Source organism: Lissotriton helveticus, chromosome 12 (genome assembly GCF_964261635.1).
Source record: "Lissotriton helveticus chromosome 12, aLisHel1.1, whole genome shotgun sequence".
NCBI lineage: Eukaryota > Metazoa > Chordata > Amphibia > Caudata > Salamandridae > Lissotriton > Lissotriton helveticus.
In genome coordinates this window covers 870,680,486-870,695,788 of record NC_136073.1, presented here as the reverse complement: position 1 = coordinate 870,695,788, position 15,303 = coordinate 870,680,486, and the positions used below count along the sequence as shown (strand labels likewise).

The 15,303-nt window shown below is 45.4% G+C and overlaps 1 protein-coding gene across 9 annotated transcripts in view; it reads left to right on the top strand.

The window, feature by feature from the left end:
- Positions 1-15,303, top strand: part of MYO9B (myosin IXB) — a 443,882-nt gene that overhangs the window by 259,819 nt on the left and 168,760 nt on the right. For all 9 annotated transcript variants that reach the window (XM_078671320.1, XM_078671318.1, XM_078671314.1 and 6 more), the window contains 2 exons: positions 512-578; positions 7,829-7,917. In XM_078671320.1, the coding sequence (XP_078527446.1) occupies positions 512-578; positions 7,829-7,917 (156 nt within the window). The remainder of the gene's footprint in view (positions 1-511; positions 579-7,828; positions 7,918-15,303) is intronic.

Genomic DNA, 15,303 nt, shown 5'->3' with positions numbered 1-15,303 from the left:
TGGCGCACATACATGCCCTAAGGGCATGTATATGCGCCACATGGCACCTTCACAAATGGCAAAAAGTGCATTTGTGAAAGAAATCGCAAATTACCACCAACCTCAAGTTGGTGGTAATTTGCGATTTCTTAATTAGGAATCTCACAACTTGGGTGCTTCATACATAGCATTTAAGGAATCGCAATTGGCGATTCCTTAAATGCTGACTCAAAGTTAAAGAATCGCAAATTTTGCGATTCCTTAATTTTGCGATGCAATTTCAATAATGCATAGCATTTTCCGATTTGTTTTGTCGCAAACGCTGCTATTTTGTGAATCGCAGCGTTTACGACAAAAAAATCGTTTGATACATCTGCCCCCAAGTCCTTATTTCAAGGAGTGTAGCATGGAATTCATGCACTCTTTGCTGGATAATGCTGGTAGATTCCTTGAAACTTGGCATGATGCAGAATAAAGTTGCTTGTTTCTATGCCTCTGAATTCAAGTCTCTGGTCTCTTTGTGTTGGTGTAGGAAGAAGACCATAGCCCCTCTGACGGATGATGTTCCTGCTGCCCCTAATGTTCCACCCGTAATTCAGGTACCTCTGCCCCTTTTTTAATCATTGATCCATCCAACTTTTCCGGGGAACCCTTGAAGAGTTCCACAGTATTCTAAGAATCAGGTACAGACACTGCTCCAGAGGAGCGACTGTGTAGACGTCTTGTTGTTAAAACATCAGTACTCAGCTGTTCTATAAATATCTTCGTAGTGATGGTTGGGGAGTAAATTGGTTTCTTTGTGATGACGATACCTTTTAATTGTCCAATACAAGCAATGCACATATGTTGCAAACACCCTTTTGAGAAGAGATTGATTTGAGGAAGCAAATAGCTTTTACCTCAGCAGGACAATATGTTTATGAGCAGATTTTAATAGATGATCCCGCACTCCAAAGGGTAATATTTTTAATGTATGTCAGACGTTGTTTGATCTTTCCTTGGAATGCTCCTATCTTTGCTGTGTTTGAGGTACTATTGAGAAGACTAACCCTTCTTGTACAGCAGAAGTGACACAAATATACTCTCCTTAAATTGAGAACTATTTTATTATTTATGATCCTCTAGACTTTGATGCTTCTCTGAAGTCTTTAATTATATCTGCATAGGTAGAAATCTTAAAAATGTCGGCTAAACACTAAAACCCAAACTGCCACCTCCTAGAAACTAGTGTCAGCGGTCTATGGGTGATGCATGGGTTTGGTGGTGTTGCTATCTGGAGAATGGCGTTGATTGTTCTCAATTTACTTGGATCCTTCAGCACCTCCCAGATTTGTTCAAAGGGTGTTATGACATTGCATCCCTCAGTTATGTAGGCAGATTAATCACTGCTCATGTTTCCTGTTGAGTTCCTACTCTAAAACTGTCAACATTTCTAGAAGTTATACAATGTCATGCCTAAACATATGACGGCCATTCAATATTTGTATTCTAAACACATCCTTGGTCAAAGCTTTGGGAGTGAATTAATTCAAAGACAAATCAAAATTGAAGTTCTTCGATAACTGCAAGTGTCACGTGTACACCATCTATTTTTCACTTCTTTGTAATGAATTCTGGAGTTATTGTGGCTGTATGTGCTTGTCTAATTACATGGAAAGACCCCGGCTTGTCATAGGTTTTACAGGGCGCGGGTAAATCACCTCCTGCAAGCCCACGTCTTCCACTTATGCAGGGTGGCATGAGCACCTGGCATGAAGACCTGATTCAAGTTTTTACAAAAAAAGTCCTTCCAGTTTTTCTACACCATCTGGCACCATCAAGTGACATTTCCATGTTGGGTTGCTTTATCATTAGTAATTGAAAAAAATCAACAGGCTTGCTTTATAAATCCACTAACCTAGATTTTGATCCACTGTTATGGTGGCCCTGGACAAACCTCATGCCTGAACACGTAGTTGATTTACCTTCAAGCAGGAGTAAAGTTTAGAACATGACATAACATGGAGCACACCACCTCAGAGATGGCCCAGAAAATTAGATCCCTTCAGCCATTTAAAAAAATATGTCTCAGTATACTCAGACGGAAGTGTTTTTTAAGCTCCTCAGTCCGTGGTAGGGATTTTTTCTGTTGTCACGACATTGAAAATTAGTTGACTTCTGATGACCCCAAAGGTCTTTAGTAGATTTAATCTAAGTATTTGTTGCCTCAATGTAAGTCTGTTGAATGGAATAAAGGTAGATTCGATATGCACCACATACAGTGATAACTTAACACATTTCAGGTTGTATGATTATTCATATATGGATGGTGTAAAGCAAAGATAATTTTCTGTGAGTGGGGATATATATTAAGAAGTTGCTAGTCTTACCTAAACCTGGGCACGTAGGATCATTAATAATCCTAACTGGTCAACTAATTCCTCTCATCCATGCATGGACCCCAGTACACTTAATCCATACGTTATCTCCAAAGAGGGTGCACAAAATTATTATGTCCAATGTAAAAAATAAAAAAATGACATCCTTCTATATGGACATTCTGATGGTTACTTTGTTACATTTAACTTCAAATTGCTTACCATAAGATTATCCTCAAGCGTCAGGATCAGGAGAATTGTCTCAGCAATGCTCCTGCACACTGATAAGTAATGACATGTGGCTCTGCTGTGATTTCGTACCACCCTGAAAGTGACAGAGTGGAGTCACGTATGTGGAGTCCATCACAGAATAGAGTTCGTTATTTTCATTCTGTGGCCTTAGATGCAGATACGGAGATCCACTCCCAACTTTATCGTCTAAAGGCGACTTCAGATTTATCTCAAAGAAAGTGCCAGGATTTAAATAGTTCCGAAAGCAGATTTTGGTCACAGACCTGCAAGATGTGTGCCTTGGGTGCTTGACTCTAGTCACAACTGGAAATAATGCAATACATGTTCCTTCACGTGCCTGAAGGTGATCCAGAAGCAGGAAGCACAACTGTATGTTGCTGAACATAACAAGAGGACGCTCCCACTTCAAGGCACAGGGTTGTTCACGGTCATGATCTACGGTAATATGGTACCCAGAGCCCATGTGCATTTCTCCTTGATTCTGCTACCACGTCTGAAGGACCTCCTTACTCCGCAACAGGGGAAAGACCCTGCGCCTGAGTCCCCACATCCTACACCGCCAAGCATGGAGACTGAGCGGCAACAGCTGAATGCATTGCTTTACCGGTCTCAGTAGTGAATGTCGCCCATGCTGCCTGAAGCCCTTCAATAAACTCCATGTACACTGGGCGCGGTGATAAATTCACTGCCTGGTGTGGTGCTCATCATGCCAGCTCTCTGCAGGCCAAACTTTGGATGTGCTGTGTTAGTTTTATTATTTGACCAGCAAGGCCTTGCAGTGGACTCAGTTAATGGCTATCAGTCAGACCTTTCTGTGTTTACTTGATCGGCCATCTCTATTTAAATCACAGGGCGTGAGGGGTTTTACCAAAGGTCTGATTTGCATGTTTCCCCAGAAGCTGTTCGTTATAAAGCAGTGGAACATGCAGTTCGTGTTGACATTCCTTAGGTGCAAGTCTTTGAGCCAGTGCACGGCTGCTCACTGCGACTACTGGCACACCTTATTGTCATCACCTCTTTGTGCTGTGTGAGTGAACTGCAGGTGCTTTCAGCGCAGATGTCTTACACCGTTGTCTTTCCCTACAAGTTAGTGCTGAGAGCCCTGGTGACCCTCTTACCCGAGTGGATATCTGCCAGGCTGAGACCTGAGCATCGGTGCACATGCTTACGAAGCACCACTGCTGTGACAGGCTGGTCTGACCGGAGTGCCATTTTGCCCGTTTGGTCCTGCAAGACTTACTAATCTGAAACCACTCACTCAAAAAAAAATCCCTGTCTGTGGGAGGTACTGCAGTAGTAACTTTTTATAAGGTGAAGAATCTGCAGTTAGAAGTATTCATCAGACGTTGCTTACCTTCAGGAATCCTTTTTCTTAAGGATACTCTATTTAACCTCAGATATCTCATTGCCCTCCTTCTTCCCAGTGGACTCCTACACATCATAATAAAGTTTGTAGTTAGATTTTGGCGCAGTGTCGCCTACATTCTGTTCGCAGTCCTCCCTATCTGGGGTTCAGAAAGAGAAAGATAGGGTATCTTGTATGCTCCATTCTGTCTCTCTTCTTGGACCTCACAAAGACAGTATGGAGCCACATGGAACCTCCAATTGTCGTATGTTACCATTGCTAAGAACATTTCCTGGATTCATTCTGGTGCCTGTGGATATTCATGAAGTGAGAAATCTTCTGTCTGAGTAGTCTCCAGAAAGGTAAGTAACTTGTTCATTGTTGAAAGTGACCTCTTTTTGGGTGATCACCTCAAGTTTTTACTTAAGTATTTTTGGTATTGTTCTGCTGATACTCTTGAACTCCAATACTGGGGCACTGCTATCCAGTGCGAAGTGTATTTGCTCTGGCTGCCAAAACATGTGAAATTGGCTGAAAACCTGTTTGGCACATTTAAGTTTCTTGTAAGGAAATAGTATGTGGTGCAGAAACAAACCCACGGTCTGGAAAGTTGAATACCATTTGTGGACTGCAGTACCTAGTCCCATCCACTACAGTGGAAACATTGCTTCGGGCCTGCCCTGTGTGGCCTGACAGCATATAGATATAATCCTTTTGACAGATAACAAAACTTGATTTCAAATATTAAATAAGTCACTCCTAAGCACACCTTGCTGCCCACGAGGTAGAGTACATAATATTTATAAGTGCAACATGTATGACATTAGAAATGACGTGTGACTAGGCCCAATACTACATTGTAACTGGTCAGGCTGTAACTAGCACGAAGGAAAACATATAGAATATACACTTTGATATTTATTTATTGACCTGTACCAGCTATAGACTCCATTCAAAGATTTATTTTTATATTTAGTAAAAATCCAATCCAATGTTAAAGTTGGATTTTTATTAAATACATGGAAAGTAAAACTTGTAGAGAGTTACTTTACCCTGCCTGAAGTTGCTGAAGGCTAATTTGCATTAGTTCTGTCCAGCTGGTTTTGGACAAAATTAGGTGTGAAAGAGGTGTGGAAACAGCTCTCAGAGCAGGGACAACGGCCTGGGAGTGGGGAAGTGTTTTCTTCCCCTGGCAGGAAGACCAGTTAGGATGGGCCCAGGAACTTGCTTTACTTCAAAGGGCGTGGCCTGTCCCAAGTAAATGTTAGGTGACACCTGGAAGTTCTGAGCTTTTGTCCTCATTAGTCAGGCTGGCACCAAACCCAGTAGGAGGAAAGCTTCCCCTAGAACCGCTTTGAGTGACCACAGGGGAGGGGACTGCTGATTACCCTGGCCACATCCAGGTGGGCACACAGGCTCTGCACAATGGGAGAAAAGTTTCCCCCATTTTGAAGTTTGAGAGTGAGGGGCCCTTTGGGATTGTCTGTATTAAGGCAAACAGGAACTGCTGAAAAAGCAGGTCGGTTTGCCACTAGAAACTTTTACCCTATGGATTACGGAGTGACAAAGAGTGACCATCAGCCTCTAGCTAATGCCAACCTTAAACGTGCACCCCCTGATGTCATTGGTCCGATAGGATCCTTGAAGGACTGGACCGGCTCCCTCTTGCATCCAGGGCAAAGAATTGGACGCTAAGCGTCCGTTAGCTAGCATAGTGTGCGGTTACAGGGACACAGCAAGCTGCAAGGAGGCTTTTTCCTGAGAGTACCCAGTTGGCTGGTAACAACTGGACCTGCATTGGACTTCGCTGTTGGCCTCTGACTGACACCATGATAGATTCTAAGTGCCCTCCCCTGAGGTTTTGGTGGCCTTAGAAGATTGCTGTAGTTTTTGGGCACCAGAAGAAAAGCTTTTGAAAAGCGTTTCCTCCAGCGGGACCTGCTGGAAAAGTATCGGGCCCGGCAGTTCCATGGTGTCAGACTGAATTTCAGCTTCACCCAGCCCAAGGCTCCCAGCACTTAAAAAAAATAATGCTGTAAGTCCCAACATACGTTGAGACTTAAGAAATATTCATCTAGAAATCTCCAGGGCTGCAGTGGGCCCACCTGCTTCAAGAAGCCAGCCTTCAGTTACACTGTGGCAGCTACAATTTCAACTGCAGCCCTCTCGGGTCGGATTTTTCTTCTCAAAAGACTGTTTCTCAGAAATGGGGATACATGCTAGCCTTGGCAGGGCCCTTTAATTCAGCTCTCTGCCAACAGGCCTCCTTCTGCCTTCATTCACTTACAGTGCTGCTGTGTAGCTTTATATTTTGGAGGAGTAGTATACATGTACAAAAAACATCAGCCTAAATAGGCTACTCAGTGGGTGACCTTTTTTCCCTTGGGCATGTTACTTTTGTTCACCCTCCGTGGAGATAGTTTGGGACTTAATTGTTCCAAGGTTCATACATGGGGCAGAATTATTCTTACATTTATGAATTCAATTAAGATCACAATGATGCAGAACCAGGTCTACAAGTAAGTAACCATTGCTTCTTTCTTTATTATTGTTCGACTTATTTTTTTTAAATTTCCAATTATTTTAAATTGGGCACTGCAGAATTAAAGCCGGATACATTTGATCGTAGGCTCTTACTCTGGAAATATGAACACTTTTTCACTAGTTCCTGTCACTGTGTTACAGTTTTCTAGTGGCTAGATCATGTTTTTATAACCCAGTTGTAAACAACTTCCTTATAACTAATTAGTTACAAAATTGTATTCAGCTAGCCGCTGTGTTTTCTGTTTCTGGTCTCACAGACAGTCATAATTTGTTGAAGGCTGTACTTCTAGATTGAGCCGCTGAGTATCTGTGTTTATGGTGTAAATATAAAAGGAAAGCCTTTGGAGGGGAAGGTTTAAATTTTAATTGTGTGTCATGTCCACAAAGAAACTTTTCTCCTACGGAATGGAGCCATCTTATGAGCTAACTGGGGTGCCTGTTGGGGCAAAGGAAGATGGGATGCCCCCAGCTGGGTGTTGTAGAAGGGACAGTAAACATTTGAAGGCTACGTTTCAAAATACAAAAATTGACATTTCATGCTCATTGGTAAAAGTAGGTTAGTCTCTATACCAACACTGGAATCTACATTTTGTAATCTATATTTTGTCATGTAGCTAAAGCCTACTGCCCAAAAAGACATACTGATGTCATTGATGAATTTCGGGTTTGTCACTGGGGCTATAGGTGCCAGAACCACCCTAATCCAAGATTGTTTCCGTCAGTGCTTAGCACGCTGGAAAACAGAAGCAGGGGTCCAAAAAGGGTGAATGGTTTTCAATAGAGGACCATATTGTTGCCTCAACCATTATGTAGCGAAGTAACACTGGGGAAAGGGGGTAGAAGAGTGGGGGCACTTTCGCCTCTCCATCTTTCAAGATTTCTGTATACGTTTCAACAGCCTGACATAAAAGCTTGCCAAGTCTCCAAGGAATCTTTCAAAACCTCCTCAAACATATCAGATGACTATACATGGACAACAAGGCTTGGAATTATTGTATACAAAAAGTGGTGTAATTTGGCAGGATAAATGCAAACCATTGTTTCTCTTGTTGGGCTGCAGGAACAGCAGGAACAGGATAGCAAAATGCAAGTCAATATATATATTTTAGTGAATAGGATGTGGTTAGTTTTGCACTACTCACACCCTCTATCCCCAATTGTATAATATTTTAAGGGGGAACACCCAATTTTAAATAATATGCAGCTAGAGGGTCAAGTGCCTCCTCACCACAAAAACTAAATATATTGTCACTTTTGATTGCATTCTTTTTGTGCTTTAGTTTAGAACACTTGCTGTTTTTTATGCGAGATATTAAAGTGGAACTGATTGTAATGCTCTGCCTTTGTGCAGCCATCTCCAAGTGCAACAGAAAGTCCTAAGAAGTTACTTGTTCCAAAGAAGTCTGACGAGGGCTCATCCCACCAAGATCCTAATGACAAGTAAGTATACCAGCGTGCTGTCCCTGTTTGTTACAGGATACCCCACCCCATGTTGATCCTACATAAAATAATTTAAAAGACCATACAACAAATAACCAAGCATGCCAAATGCTACATTCTGAGCACATTCGTAGCATTACATTTGTTACAATTAAAGTAAATCTGACATTATTATGGGGTTTCTGCTTGGGTATAAAGTGCAGCTCAGCCTAGTTACTAGCATGAAAAATTATTTTTTTCATCATCTGGTTTAGGAGATATTCTGGCCCCTTCTAACGGACTACCCTAATGTCTGGCATAGAAGCAGGCGTCAATGACTTCACTTTCTAAATCTTTTTTAGAAAGGGACCATCCCAATCTGGAATCAAATGAGTGAGAAAGGTAACAAGTCTCAAAACCAGTCTAGGAACTCTAAAATCAATATGTATCATTTGGCACAAGTGCAATTAAGACATTAGTGCCTACAGGGAAAGTTGTGTTCAAGTTCTGCATTAAGCACCTAGAACAGCTCAATCAAAATCAGTCACACCAAATCTTACCTTGCTGCCCACGAGGTAGGGTGCATACTATTTAAGAGTGGGATTTGGGTCATATTAGACATGGCATGTACTTTCAGTGACTAAGCCCATAAAGATATTGTCACTGGTCAGGATGTAATTCACATTGGACAAGTCAAAATATGGGTAATACACTTTACTATATAACCTTTGACACATAGCAGCTATTTTAAAGACTTCTTTTTTAATTGAATAAATGGTAAAGTCTGATTTCTATTAAATATATGGGAAATGTAACTTTCAGAAAGTTATTTTTACTCTGCCTCAAGTTGCTGAAGCTCCTTAGCAACTGCCTGTAGGAAACTGTCTTTTTGTTGCAGTACTCCTCCAACTCCCTCCCCGAACCCCCCCACCCCCAAACACACTGTTTGCCTGCTATTTGATGCAACTTTAACTGGGCATAGGTACTGTGGAGGGTCGCTAAGAGCTGCAGCATATCTTCCGCCGCTCTAAGGGACCCAGCATCTAACTCATACAGACTACCACTGCAGGCTGCATGACAAGGTTCTCCAAAAAGTGAAAACATGACACATCCCTGTTAATTTACAAGCGAGAGCCACGTGGGCACTTTAATTCTGTTGGCTAGTAGCATAAAGCACAAAATAGCCGTGATTGGTCAAATGTATATGACCTGGCTTTTCCTCATGGGGACGTCTTCTCAGGGGGGGGCTTGGGGACTTGTTTACTCTGAAGGACCTGAAGACCGTGACCTGGGCTTATGGCTCATACAGAAGAGATGTACCTAAGTTAACTAGCGTGCATGTGGCCTACAGCTTCTACCTTGGGGAATTGGGGCATTGTGAACAATTTAGCACAACCCATCCAATGGCCTAACTAGTTCTGTTCGGATTGGTGGATTAGGGATTTGCTCACGTATATGCTTCAATTCTGACACCTAGGGGGTATAAATGGGACCCTGCTAGATCCATGTCCCCTAACAGTGCATGTAATATTTGTTCTCTTCCAGGGGTATCCTCATCAAAGTCATAAGCATTAGAATATTCCCACCCATGCGCGGGACCCCGGAAACAATATATAATATGTGCCCCATATATATATATATATATATATATATATAAATATAAGCAATTGCAGCCAAATAAACAGTAGAGCTGAATTATGCTGTAAAGAATTTCCACCTTACATGAACATCTGCATTAAAAACATGAGAAACAACACCAAAGATTGTTTAGAATGTTTTAATGCATAGAAAACAGCAGAAATCCTTATAAATCACTGAAAGCATAGAAAGCTCCCAGGCTGCATTGCAAACACACAGTCTAAAAAGACTGAAAAGCCAACCTGTAGCTGCATGCAACAAAAAACTGACACCGTGCCTTTAAGGCACTCATGACCCCCAGTATCCCATCATGCCTCAGGGGTGACAGTTGGGTCAGTTGTTCTTTCCGGCTCCTTCAGGAAGGACCCTGGTAACACAGCTCCACTCTTTTCTGGCTTTTCTGACAGAAATTGACTTCATTTTTCTATCCTTTGGTACTTACTTTGACTTTTAACATCTTGTCAAGTAAGGTTCTGTCTTTTTAGACAGTTTTTTGTGTGGCATTTTATTTTAAAATGCCTTCTCTTTTTGACAACTGTCCTTCTTGTGGCAACAAGAAGGCAAAATCAGACAGTCATGATGTCTGTATACTTTGCTTGCCTGATCATCATGATCCTAAGAACTGTCCACACTGCGAGCGCCTGTCTGAGAGAACTCTCAAAGACAGAGAAAGAAACCGCATTTATGGACTGGCTAAAAGGTCCTCCAGAGGAAGATCCCCAGAGAGGAAGGGCATCAAGAGGGCCAGAAGTCCTTCAAACGGCAAGTCTTCACGTCCTTCAACTTCAACATCGGGCTCGGCGCTGAAGAAACATCTTCCAGTGGGTTTTCCAGCTGAAAAACGACCATCGACGGCGGGCTCGCCGTCGATAAGAAGATCAGGTTCGCCACCGACGTCGAGGATGCCAGCTCCGTTGGTGAAATCCCCTCCGCCGTCGTCAACCAGGCGACGATCGGCGTCTAGGGAGGTCACGCATCCGCCGTCGTCAACAGGGCGGCGATCGGCGTCGAGGCGCGTGACTCCTCCGCCGTCGTCAACCGGGCGGAGATCGGCGTCGAGGAACAAGACCCCTCCGCCGTCGTCAACTCGGCGACGATCGGCGTTGAGGACCAAGACCCCTCTGCCTTCGTCAACTCGGCGACGATCGGCATCTAGGACCAAGACCCCTCCGCCGTCGTCAACTCGGCGTCGAGGGGCGGCACGCCTCCACCGTCGTCATCTCGGCGACTATCGGTGTCGAAGTGTGACTCACCCACCGACGTCAGGGCGACGTCCAGCGTCGAGGACCAAGACCCCTCCGCCGTCGACAACCAGGTGTCGATCGGCGTCCAGGAGGCGATCTCCGTCGAGGTCTCATCGACGTTCGGTGTCGAGGATGTCCAGAGTTCCTCCGCTGTCGTCACGTAGACGCTCGACATCGTGAGAGAAAGCTCCGTCGTCTGCAAGTCCGCGCCGTTCGACGACGAGAGACCGTCGTTCTTCGCATCACTCATCGACGATGAGGGATAGATCAACGTCGAGACTCTCGGTGATTCTTGTTACAGAATCGGCTTCGCGTGACTCATCTTCTCAGTCTTCAGGTTCCTCCAGATCATCTTCAAACACCAGAAGTCCTGTCCGTAAATCTCCTCCACGTCGGTCAGAGGTTTCGGCTCATGGGGTGAGGCTGTCCCCTAGATGGTATGCACCACTGCAAAATTGGAAGGAATCAGGGGCTACGGAACGCCTTCGACAGTACGTCAGCCCGGAACATAGATCTCCGCTGCAAAGGCTGGTTGCGGAAGTGGACAGAGTCAGTCCTCCCAGGCAACAGGCAGCACAGCACGTTCACCTGAAAGGAGACCAGATAGATATCGTTCTCTAAGAAGAGAGGAACGTCCCAGAACATCTCGTTCTCCAAGAAGGGAAGACCGTTCCAGAAGATCCCGCGAGAGGCGACGCAGTTCCCATCGCAGGAGTAGAAGAACTCCTTCCACCTCTTCCACCTCTTCCACCTCTTCCACCCGATCTTCCAGAAGGAATTACTCTCCTACTCTCACAGACAGCCCTATCTCCAGAGTCTCTCCAGTGGACGACATCAATACTTATCTAGAAGTTCTGCAGAGAGGGGCTCAGAAATTAAATATTGAGATGGCTGTCCCACAGGTGACTACCACAGTAATTTTTGAGACATTACACCAAAAATCTTCTTCCCGTCCGTTACTTCCATTAGTCCCAGGGATCATGGAACCAGTCAAGAACGTTTTCCTCACCCCTGCAACCATCAGAGCAGTGCCGGCTTGTATACAAAAGAAATACAAGCCTGCTGACTCAGACCCAATCTTTGTCAAATCTGATCCACCAGCAGATTCTGTGATTGTGGCAGCAGCTCGGAAGACCCATGCAGTCGCTCCTTCATCTTCTGTCCCGCCAGATAAGGACAGTAAGACACAGGACTCATGGGGTCGCAAAGTTTGTAATGCTGCCGCTTCTGCCCTGAAGGTATCCAGTGCGTCCGCGCTGCTGGGAAGATATGACAGATCCTTATGGGACTCGATGGTGCACTTCAAAGACAAGCTCCCGAAGGAGGACCAAAAGGACTTTGAAGAAACACTAACGGAAGGCTGTCTGGTGGCAAACCAAATGATTAGCACCGCGGCGGACGGTGCAGTGTTGGCGGCGCATTCTTATTCTCGTGGAGTATGTGCCAGAAGGTCTTCTTGGTTACGCTTAACAGGCCTGAAACCTGATGCTCAACAACGCATCTTGAATCTTCCTTTCTCTGGGTCCTCCCTCTTCGGGGAACACGCGGATGAGGAGATGACCAGGATGAAGACAGAACTGGACGCGGTAAAAGCGGTCGGTTTGGAGAAGAAGAAGGAATTCAAACGACGCTTCAAATCCAACAAGGGCAGAGGGGCTCAACAGAGGGTTCAAACCCCTCAGTGGTCCCAGAACAAAAATCAGGGAAAAACCCAATTTCGAGGAGGCAAATCCAACAAGGGTAGAGGAGGTCATCAGCAGTCCTCTTGTACGACGAGAGGAGGAAAAGCTTGAGCAGTGGCTTCCTCTGGCGCCGTTGCCCACTCCAGTGGGAGGAAGTGCTTCGCAACATCTGGCAGAGTGGGTCAGCATCACAAAAGATCGTTGGGTGCTGAATATACTGCGCAATGGATATGCACTACGTTTCCGTGCGATCCCAAAGCCCATACCTCCAAAAAAGTCTCGCCCATACCAACTAAATCTTCTCCGAAGAGAGGTCAAGACTCTTCTTCAAAAAAGAGCCATCGAGGAAGTGCCTCCCTCTCAAAGGGGAAAAGGAGTCTACTCCAGATACTTTCTTGTCCCCAAAAAAGATCAGGAGGACAAGTTCAGACCCATCTTGGACCTTCGCCTTCTAAACAAGGTGGTGGTCAAAGAAAAGTTCTGCATGTTGTCTCTTCACCAAATATGTCCACATCTCCAAGTCGGGGATTGGATGTGTTCGGTGGATTTGCAAGATGCGTACTTTCATATTCCAATCGCCCTTCGCCATCAGAAATACCTGAGATTTGTGGTAGGAAGCAAGCACTACCAGTACAAAGTGCTGCCTTTCGGGTTCAAGTCAGCACCACGAGTCTTCACCAAATGCATGGCAGTGGTTGCGGCTTATCTACACAAGAAGGGGCTCTTCGTCTATCCATACCTGGACGACTGGCTCTTGAAAGGCCCGTCTCCCCGACAGGTACTCAGCGATTTTCAACTGTGCCTAAGACAGTTACACAAACTAGGCCTCCATGTGAACATGGAAAAGTCTGTCCAACAACCGACCCAGAGCATCCACTACCTGGGCGCAGTTCTGGACACAAGTTTGGGAAAAGCGTTTCCTTCAGAGGAGAGACTATCATCTATGAAACAGAAGTGCAGGTCTCTCCTCCAGTCTCGACATCCAACAGTCAGACAGGTAGCTTCCCTGCTGGGCTCCATGGCATCCTGCATTTTTCTGATTCCAAACGCCAGACTGAGAATGCGTCCTCTGCAGCAGGTTCTAGAGGACCAGTGGGACCAAGCAACAGGGAATTGGGAGGATCAAATCAATTTGTCCCAGGCAGTGAAGACTTCCATCCTATGGTGGACTCGCCCGCAGAATGTGTTGCTGGGAGTACCGTTTCACCAACCTCTTCCAACACTGTCCGTGGTCACGGACGCTTCTCTAGAGGGCTGGGGGGGACACATGGGGTGCCTTCAAATTCAAGGTCGGTGGTCAACTCAGCACCAAACCTACCACATCAACATGCTGGAGCTTCGGGCAGTTCATCTAGCTCTCAAGGCTTTTCTTCCAGCTATAAACACCGACTCAGTTCTGGTTCAGACGGACAATACCACCACCATGTTCTATCTGAACAAACAAGGAGGCACACGATCTCGCCCTCTCTCCCTGGAGGCTCAGGCGATCTGGCACTGGCTTCTGGCTCGGGGCCTATCAGTAGTGGCAGTACTCCTTCCAGGCGAATTAAACACCAAGGCAGACGCACTCAGCAGGCACTTCGACGATCAGCCAGACTGGGTGCTAAACGACGAAGTGGTAGAAGAACGTTTTCGTTGTTGGGGTCGTCCAACCATAGACTTGTTTGCAGACGACGAAAACGCAAAATGCCACGCCTTCGCGTCCAGATTTCATCGGCCAGGGACGCAGGGGAATGCTCTCCTGATGGATTGGTCAGGAGCATTTGCTTACGCATTTCCTCCCCTGGCTCTGATTCCGAAGGTGGTGTCCAAGCTCCTCAGGTCGGACATGGAGATGATCTTGATAGCTCCGGATTGGCCACGACAGTGGTGGTACCGGACCTTCTGCATCTGTCTGTGTGTCCACACAGACGACTTCCTTGCAGACCGGACCTGTTGAGCAAGATGAACGGGAGGATACTACATCCCAACCTCCCATCACTGAACCTGACAGCATGGCTCCTGAAGTCCTGCAATATGGGCATCTGAACCTGCCTCCTGAATGTAGCCTCCTGAATGTATGCACATTTTAAAAGAAGCTAAGAGGCCTTCCACGAGAGCGTCATATGCGTTCAAGTGGAAAAGGTTTTACATATGGTGTAGGGATAGTCACCTAGATCCTATTGAAGGGCAGGAGGAAGTCATCCTTCCATATCTCCTTTCCTTGGCAACTTCTGGGTTGGAATATGCTTCCATTAGAGTGCATCTGTCAGCCATAGTAGCGTACAGAAAATCACCTAACCAGATCCCTTTCTTTCAGGTTCCGGTGGTCAAGGACTTCCTCCAGGGGTTGAAAAAAGTCTATCCCCCTGTGCGAAATCCTTCTCCTCCTTGGGAATTGAACCTGTTTCTATCCAGGTTAATGTCACCTCCTTTCGAACCCATCCACATGGCCTCTTTGCAACATCTCTCTTGGAAAGCAGCCTTTTTAGTGGCGACTATAGAGTAGTCCTGAGGGCTCATCCATCCTTCTTGCCTAAGGTGGTTTCTGATTTTTATATAAATCAGTCCATTTCCCTCCCTTCGTTTTTTCCAAATCCTACAACCCCAGCCGAGCGGTCACTGCACTCCTTGGATCTTAAGAGAGTGCTCAAGTTCTATTTGGAAAAGACCAAGGGGATCAAGAACACGGATCAGCTGTTTGTGAACTATGGTTCAATGAGAACAGGCTTTCCAGCGGCCAAGAGATCCATCTCCAGATGGATTGTCTCCTGCATTAAATTGGCCTATCAGCTTGCAGGCAGGGCTTTATTGGTGTTACCCAAAGCGCATTCTACTAGAGGAAAAGCAGCCACAGAAGCTTT